The sequence below is a fragment of the Conger conger genome, chromosome 9, assembly GCF_963514075.1.
Source record: "Conger conger chromosome 9, fConCon1.1, whole genome shotgun sequence".
In the NCBI taxonomy this organism is placed as follows: domain Eukaryota; kingdom Metazoa; phylum Chordata; class Actinopteri; order Anguilliformes; family Congridae; genus Conger; species Conger conger.
Genome location: NC_083768.1, coordinates 35,072,648 through 35,081,815, shown reverse-complemented (window position 1 = coordinate 35,081,815; position 9,168 = coordinate 35,072,648). Strand labels below are relative to the sequence as shown.

Here is a 9,168-nt window from a genome sequence, read left to right as displayed (position 1 = left end):
TATTAAAATCCATTTGGTATGAAATGTATCTCATCTGATTCCTTGATTTTACTGGATCACATCCATACCAAACAGATTATCATAATGTTTTGTTATGGTGCAGTTATCATGAAACCTCCCTCCTGTGTATCCATTTTACATGTAATTCATGTTATTACTACAATGGGCATATTGCAATACAACAAGGATCACATGGGCAATGTTTACAATATTGTACCGGGTCTATTGACCATCTCAACCACAGTTCTGAGGTTTTCCTCCAAGAGAGTAGTCCCTGGGGTAATGACAGCAGTGCCCAAAGGAGGGCACTGTGGTACTGCCCGGAGTCTTTCCCCCTGGAAGTGACCAGGTGTGGGGTCATAAGATTTTAGGCACATTCTTTTCCCAGGAGTTTTAATGGCCCTCATGGCCTAATTGCCCGGGAACCGCTCATCCACCCACCATATATCTATCCTTTATCTTCTTGGCGTCACTGGTCTGGAACTCCTCAAAAGGTACTACAAACAGTATTGTCCTTTGTCCCTTTTGACACACACCAGAACCCCCACCTCACAAATGGCAGAGTCAACCCCCAGCTCACAGGCTCCTCACAGATGGCAGTCACACTTTGCCCCCCTCCTACAAGCTTAAAGAGCAAGTAGGCTCCGGTAGCAACATGTTTGCAAACAAGCATGTCACAGAGAAGGTAAAAGTGTTTAGAACTGTGTGAAGGGATGAGTGGTTTATGAACAGGTATGTTTTGAATGTTGATTAATAATACATATATGTGTGCGGTCTGTTAGGATGTGCATATATAATATTAATTTTGGAGTAAGCTTGAGCTCCGTTAAAGGTGGCAAGCTTCTTCATTATAATTGCATAATTGTTATAAGTTGCAACTGAGTGCTGAGTCAGGGGCATAGCCAAGGTTCTAGGTTCCAGACCTAGAAGCAGAGTCTGGAGAGTGCTGATACTGAACCCAGGGTGTCTGTGTTCCACGGCGGGTATACGTCTCAAGCCCTCTGATTGTAGTGGTTATAACAAGTGTGGTGTTTATAACAAGACTTGAGACTATCGGGTATCCGTCCGTAGGGAACAGCAGTTTTAAGTCTCAGTGATTGAGACCTGTATCAGTGGTTGCGGTATCTCTGTATACTGGGCCCGATGTTACGTCACAGGGCCACTGTGTGCCAGCAGATATAAGTCTCCACCTCTCTGATGCGCTGCTGCAAGGTTGGGGAATATGCTGCATGTGGTGCCTATGTCTAGACCTCTGAGACTGGTGTCGGGTGTCGCCTCACAGAATTTCTGTCTTTCTGAGCGGCTGGAAACGGAGTCCTCTGGCATATGTTACCTGTAGTGGCAACAGTTGTATACTTGTAATTAAATATATAGGCTATAGTTTGGAAAGCATTTGTTATAGGCATGTGGATAGTTAAATATAACAACTGTTCTGTAATAAATGTCAAATAAACTTTGCCCTGGTAGGGATACATCCTTAATAAAAAGGATGAATTCCCTGATTACATCATTTATCCTATAAGGATAAATTAAATAATTCAGGCATAGGCCAAATGTATAGTGCATCTTGGTGCACCATATTAGTTTCCTCTGCTTCACTTTGTGTGCTCTAGCTGCACCACTGAATGCAGAGGATCTATATTATTTTATACGGTATACTGCATGTCTGTGCATGTCATTTAAGAAGTGTTAGTTAATAACACAAATATACTTACAGTTAGATTACAGTTACAGTTAGATTAACTGAGGCATGTGTGTACTTAAAAATCTAATTGTATGTTTGTGTGGTTTCTCCCACTAACGCAAAATATATATATTAGAATATTTTTTAGACCTTAGATAAATGAGTTAATGCCATGAAATGAACCCTTTAAAGTTTTCACTGATTTACAGTGACCTGTGGCATCTGTGCCTAGACGGTGAGATGTTTACAACAGGAGAGGTCTTTATATCCCAGTAACACTGAATTGGCTTATATTTTGGAAGGCGTTCCAAATGAAAAATGTTTAAGCAAATTTAAGAGTAAAAGAGAAGAAGCAATTCCTCCTCTTATTTACATCTCTGGGCATAAAACCTAACAAGGGGTGTCATTTTCTGGCAAGGACTGATTTATGGGTCATTTTACTCCCCCCCACAGTTTCAAGCTTTTCAGTTTCTCACTGCCCCCTCACAGCTCCCTTTGTGCGTCTTGTCTCTCCTTCCCTAAGTGTTTGTCACGTGTGGTGTTTCTTCTTGTAGGAGCAGTGAACCTGCACTCTCAATGGTTTATCTTGAGGGAGTGTATGATTTGTTTTCTTTTGATGTATTGTTTTTGATCAATTCTTTAATTTGATTGCAGATTTATGCAGACATTCACCCTGCATAAAGGTGTATATTTTTATTGTTTTTGATCAATTCTTTCATTTGATTGCAGATTTATGCAGACATTCACCCTGCATAAATGTGCATATTTTTATTGTTTTTGATCAATTCTTTAATTTGATTGCAGATTTATGCAGACTTTCACCCTGCATAAATGTGTATATTCTTATTGTTTTTAAGTAATTCTTTTATTTGACGTATGGGTTCATGCAGACATTCACCCTGCATAAATGTTTATATTTTGAAGCAAATAGCTGCATTATACATCTTGTGTTTGGTATATGTTAGTTTTAACCTTCCCAGCATTCTGTTCTGCATGCAATATACTGCAATATAGTAGTATGCATGGCTACAGACACAGCTCGATAATTTAGTTCCTGAATTCTTAGGCAGACGTGCCATCCAAGTACTTATAGCATAATTAATTATCCTAAATTTCATCAAGTTTGGTAAACCAGATGATCACTGATCTCAAACATATCATTAATAGTTTACAAAAAATATATTCACGGCTGTTAGATCTGAAGCGCAGGCGCTCCTTTCTATTAGCCGTTCACTTGTCAATCAGACCCATACCATCGTGCGTGTCATAGCCTGCAGAACATATGCCAAGAGTTGGTTTGCTGCTGCCAGCAAGATATTCTGGACTTTTGTCTGCACACGAACCCTAGTCATGTCGTAAGGGAGTTTATTGAGGCCTTAGGCTGACATAGGTGGATTGTGTCAGAACAAAGAAAAATATTCTTTATCCACCTCATTAATGTGTATATGTATTGTTTGTATGTTTACTATAAATAGTTGTACTGTCTATATTGGATTCTTGGTGTCTTTTCCTTTGATTCACCTAAAACAGGTCTATTTAAATTCACCTACCATATGCTCAACCTGCGTAGTAGTGAAGAATCAGGTATTTAAATTAGATCACCGTATTGGTGTATATCTCTATAAGGGACATGAAGACCATATTCACCACTCGCACTGGTTGTCATGAAACATCTTGCCATGATTATATATCTAACAATATTTTCCCATTTTGTGCCAAAAGTATTAGTGTTCAGTTTTTGTATGGCCACGCTGAGATCGTCCAAGTGTCTCACCCACAGTAGTACGTCATCAGCGAGATGAGCTCCTTCACGCATGAAGGTCTGACCTGTCCAGCGAGTCACTTGATCGACTGGAAGTGATTGAGGACTTCGCAATAGGTCAGATCTACATTCTGAGGAGAATGTGGACGTCTTTCTGTGGTGGAAGGACACTATTTCTGGACAGTGTGCGTGGTCTCTGACTGACCTAATGGACCTGGTGCAACGGGTCGTCCAGGGCTAGCTCCTCTACCAGCTCTGCCCAGGATGCCTACATATGGTGGGACTGGTGGGACTGGGTGTTCTGAGGGTCCGTCATCACCAGCCTCATTCCACTCCCTAAAATCTTCTACCCCTGCTGCTTCGGTGCTCAGCCACCTGCAGGTGCCAACACTGTTGGGATTGAGTTTCTGTCCCTTAAAGGGTCGGGGGATGCACGGCTCTTGTAATCTGGTGCGAAGGGAACCCATGGGCGTTACGGCACTGGTTCCTGCCAAATTAGCTCTCAGGAGCCCAGACAATGCTAAGCCAACCTGGGCTCGCAACTATCATGGCAGGTTTGCATGTATTGTGTTGACTGGTCCCTCAGCCTCTGAGTTCTCCACCGAACTGAGATTTCAGCAGTAATGCTAATCCCGGGAGCATATATTGAGTAATGGTGGCGCAGGTACAAGTCGAATGTAATCACTCCCGAGGTCCACGTAAGTTGCAAACCCAAATTTCTAAATTATATTTGAAATGGAGTCAGATAAACGAGTAAAACTATAGTAACCACTAAGCGTACAATACGGCCCCGTTTGAGAACGGAGAATATTAAGAATTATACTGATCCGTTTTTGGCCAGCTGTAAGCGGGATATGGGGCAAGTCAATCCATATCCGACCGATGGCAACGGACCCAGTATATTCTTAAAACATAATTGTGCTCTGTTCTTGTACGGAGGATAATAATTAACCCTACTAATGTTCTCCCAGCAACGCCAGAAGGACAAGCACGCAAAACCCCCTTCGGCCCCCGCTAAATTCCGTCATTGGATTAGCGTGGGGTTTTACACATGAATATTATATTACAGTTACCACAGATGAAAGCGTTGTGTTGCTAGGCCAGTTCAAAGTTACTTCCACATGAGACAAGAGAATATTCTCAACACCATAAAATACCTTTCTTCAGGATGATTTAGTGCAGTTGGCAAGTTTTGAATTTGGGAACTTTGTAAATTATCTGATTTCTTTACAATTATGACATTAAAGAGGGGTTGCAGCTGTCATCTGGGAGCACAACATCTAATCTCGGGTGACATTGGTCAGGCTGTACTTAAAATGAGTTTTCTCAGATTTGTGTTTTAAAATAACAAAAAAACTAAACAAAACAACAACAACCATACAGCAAGTATTCAATGCTTGGGGAGGTTTATTAAGAGACACAAAGCAGCATCAGCATGAGCTACTTCACCAGACATGCATACAACCAAGGCGTATGCCACAGATGAACGGATACTTTCCATCACATCCAATATCGTTCCAGTCTTTTTGGCCTATGGGTAAAACAAATGGAGAGAGGAATCAGCGTATTTCCATCATGTCTCCTGCAGTGGTAGGGAGACAGAGTGAATGCTTACCTCCAAAGTTTGAGTGCACACAGCCCTCTTCTCCCTGATTGTTGGGCTCTCCAGAATTCCAGCTTGAAAAGGCTAGTCCATCATTTGCACTTGTACCATCGGACCATAGCCATGTGCCCTCCTGAACGAGGCAGAAGCATGTGAAAATGCATTAACCCATTAAGTATTGCCCCTTTTCTTGACACAAGCTTGAAAATGACATACCCAACATAAAATGGCTACTATTCTTGAACCCTTTTGATTTGCGTAATCCTGGTCTCTTCTGAAATGTATCCTTTTGGGGGTTGTTTTCCAGTCAGAAAGATATTACAAAAGCAAAGTTACAGAAGCCTAAACACAGTGAAAGGAAGGAAGCTTTTATTCTCACTGAAAAGGTATGTTGTCGCTAAAGCAATGGCATCTAAAAATAGGTTACACTGATCGAACCGTGGGTTTTAACGCTTTCAAATAGTATATCCTGTTACCTTAGAGAAGTGCCCGGAAAAAAGGAATGATGCAAAAAAAACACCGGACCAGACGTAAAGGAGCACTCTCACCCTTTTTTACTGTTGATCTTATTTGGATTAAATGCTTAAATTATATGTGTAGGCATTCTTAAAATCACCATCAGTGGAGCTGATCCTAAATATTGGGCAAAACGAACACGTGACATTTCTTCAGCCTGTGTTACCCTGGTAGCTGCCACCCTAGAATGCAGAGACTGGTTTATGGGCGGTGAAACATGTCTAGTGTTTGTTTTGAGAGGTTTTGCCCCATATTTAGGAAAAGGATACACTGATGGTGATTTAAAAAATGCCTACACACATAATTTAAGCATTTAATCCAAATAAGCTCAACTGAAAAAAGCGTGACAGTGCACCTTTAAAGGTACAATAGGTAATCCGGGACTCCTAACGGTCAAGATAGGAATTGCAGCAACAAACACCCTCAAACCACAACATGCACTGTTCTGGAAAGTTGACAGTGACAAACACGACAGAGCCTGCAGTCTGTTTGTAGTGTTCTAGCAAAAAAATGTTCTCCGAACAGGTGACTTTATGAAATGTTGACATTAGTGTGCTGCACAAGACTATTTGACTGTCTTTTTGAAGTTTTAACTTTAGCTAACCAATATTATGAGCAAGCAACGTATTTGGCTATGGGACTAGCTCGCTATATTACTAAGATATGATAGTGTACCACATACGATGCAACTGCAACTTACAGTTTGAGACAAATAAAGGTTTAGCTAAACACGTGTGATTCAACACCTAAAGAGATACAAGGAATGTGTAGCTGCCCAAATTTCACTCCAGACAAGCTATCACTGAAACTCTGTATACTCTGTATTGCTTAGTATCCAAGCAAACTGGTATTGTTTTATAACTAGACATGTAGTCTTTGCTTGGATAATAAGCAACAGTATGAAGAGATTCAGTGATAGCTTGTCTGGAGTGCAATTTGGGCAGCTACACGCAAACAATCTGAATAAGCCCCCACACAATTGGCTGTGGCAATTAGAACCAATTTTCAACCAATGAGCTTGAATGTTTTGGTACAGTGTGACGACCTGTCAACTGTATATTTTGAAACCAGAATTTAAGGACTATAAACACTGGCAAAGGGTGAGTCCACATGTCAGTGAGCCTTTTTCAATGATAGGAAGGAATTTATAATGGTCTTGGAACAATGTTTTAACATAAAAATCATACTCTTAACAGTGAGGATTGTACAAATTGTTCAAATGCCCTTCCACGAGTACCTTGTGCGTGTCTGACAATCCGATCCAGAATGGCTTATCATCGCCATTGAGCTTCTTCAGAAACACATGATCATCTTCACTATGCTCTGAGGCCAGGTTTCCTCCAAGACTCACACAGTGTAGCTGAGCAAGGAAGTAGGGGAGAGACAACAAACATGTGCTTGGTAAATGATGCAATAAATTGAGAAACTGAGAATACTGCAGTTTTGACGGCCAAAACATGTAAAATATGAAAACCAACTTTACAATGTCTGGTGTCTGGGCATTTGTGTGGTTGTGGTTCAAAGCAAGAAAATGCAATTCAAGTAGAAAGGTATATTGTACAGTGAGTTCATGCCTCCAAACTTGTGCATGTGTATATAATTGTTTCGCAAAAAAATTTTTGGTTGGAAATACTTCCTGTGGTCATGCCAGCACAGTTTGTGTTGCTTCAGAACTCAGATGTTAATACATAACTGCAATATGTTCATTTATTAACCATTATTTATACTGGGTAGGTTAACTGAGCATGCATCTCAGACCTTTGCAACAATGGCCTGTTAATGCCCCCCCAGGTAGCCTAATCTGCATGCCTTTGTATTTTGGGAGGTAACTGGAGTACCCAAGGAAACCCACTCAGGCACAGGGAGAACATGGAAACTCCTCAGAGAAAGTGTTTGTACTTGTGAATAGATGCTACAATTAAATATGCCATTACGTATGACCACTGGAGAGATAACAATGTACACAGCAGGTTGCACTCACTTTAAGTGCATTTTCTTACATTAAATCACAGGTGGCCCTTGTTCCAAATGCCCATTGTAAAGCTGGCAGGTCTTCAAAGACTGTATGCATCTAAAATACTATGCTTTGCACAAAAATCTTTCTGAAACCAGGTGCACACACTACAAATGAAACAATATTTTAAAAGCTTGAGGAAGTGAACTTCTTGTTACCTCAGCGTCAAGCCATGTCTTCTCATCAGCAATGTGCTGGAAGCAGCGGCCACTATGGTAAGTCCAACCAGAATAGCAGGGACCCTGACACAGGTCTGTCTCAGCCCCTTGAGATACTGAGGAGCATATGCATACATATAACATTATTAGTCTGCTTGTTAGTTTGTTGTTCACATATCTCAGGGCTAAAACCTAAGGATCAATACCTTGTTGAAGAGTCTTCATTTTTTTTTTCACACAATGATACGGAGCCCTGCTATAATGGCAGGGCAAACTGTCAGGTCCAGCATGTTCATAAGGATTACTGGCACAAAAGTAACATTATTCCTGTTGCAATAAATTGGCAAGCACTCCTGGAAGGCCAGGTTTCAATTACCAACTCATGTATGCATAGAAATGCAACGTCCTGCCCAATTATTGATTTCAATTAAGCAAATAATAGAATATTAGAGTATTAGCATATTGTTGTTTCAGACACAATATTAGACACTAACTCAAACACGAATCGGGACTCACCCAAAGACATGCTCGACAGAACAGCAACAACGAGGAATGCTGGCAATGTGAAGCTGGCCATGATGGCTCTTCAGCTAGGAGGAGAGACAGATACATGACCCATAATGCAATACAATGTTCAATAAAGAGACACTAGTAAAACAGCAATATTACATGACATTACGTGGCATTTAGCAGACGCTCTTATCCAGAGCGACGTACAACAAAGTGCAAATCAAACACAATATGAATGAAAGGGGCTGTTTTTATAGTAACAGTATATCAAGTATCAAAATAGCCCAGTGTTCTATTACCTTTGATATCAGGTTAAGCGAGGTAATTATCTGAGGAGTTTGCTTCTTGTCTTGACTTGACCTGATCCTGGCCTTTTAAATACTTTGACTGAGGGTGGAGCAAAACCCATCAGTGACTACAGATATACTTCTTATTCAAACAAGCTTTATTCAAACAAGTTTTTCTACTGTCAGGGAAATTGCCCTTTTTACATATCACAGGTGAGCATCATCTGATGAAACAGATTCACAGTAAAATGACAATATTATATAATATAGTTCCTAAATATAATTTAATCTGTAAAAAAAATTACAGAAAGTGAGAGAGCTAACCAGCTCTCTGATTTGAATCAGACATGGTAAGACTCTTATACACACTTTTCCACAAGGGCTGAGACAAAAACAAGGAAGACATGATGCTGACAACCTAGGATTATTATTATTCAGTCTCCAGATAAACTCCTTGTTAACCTTGCTGGAAGACCTGTCTGTCTGTTAGAGAGAGAGAGACAGAGGAAGATTAATTCATTAATTCATTATCCTAACCCGCTTATCCTGAATAGGGTCGCAGGGGGGCTGGAGCCTATCCCAGCATACATTGGGCAAAAGGCAGGAATACACCCTGGACAGGCCGCCAGTCCAT

The 9,168-nt window shown here is 40.7% G+C and overlaps 1 protein-coding gene across 1 annotated transcript; it reads right to left on the bottom strand.

The window, feature by feature from the left end:
• Positions 1 to 4,835: 4,835 nt before the first annotated feature.
• On the bottom strand, positions 4,836 to 8,661 carry LOC133138015 (lactose-binding lectin l-2-like). The gene is made up of 6 exons (XM_061256475.1): positions 8,547 to 8,661; positions 8,254 to 8,327; positions 7,738 to 7,853; positions 6,803 to 6,925; positions 5,062 to 5,182; positions 4,836 to 4,977 (listed from the first exon to the last, which is right to left on the bottom strand). Exons 2-6 carry the CDS (start codon positions 8,312 to 8,314, stop codon positions 4,892 to 4,894), a joined length of 507 nt encoding a protein of 168 aa, XP_061112459.1. The 5' UTR covers positions 8,315 to 8,327; positions 8,547 to 8,661; the 3' UTR covers positions 4,836 to 4,891.
• Positions 8,662 to 9,168: the final 507 nt, after the last annotated feature.

What these genes read in the sequence shown, in the direction of transcription:
- LOC133138015 (XM_061256475.1), bottom strand. Translation starts at nt 8,314, where the DNA reads ATGGCCAGCTTCACATTGCCAGCATTCCTCGTTGTTGCTGTTCTGTCG. An exon ending in TCTGTCGAGCATGTCTTTGG is followed by an intron (nt 7,854 to 8,253) that starts GTGAGTCCCGAT and finishes TATGCTCCTCAG; the next exon opens with TATCTCAAGGGGCTGAGACA. An exon ending in AGACATGGCTTGACGCTGAG is followed by an intron (nt 6,926 to 7,737) that starts GTAACAAGAAGT and finishes TTCCTTGCTCAG; the next exon opens with CTACACTGTGTGAGTCTTGG.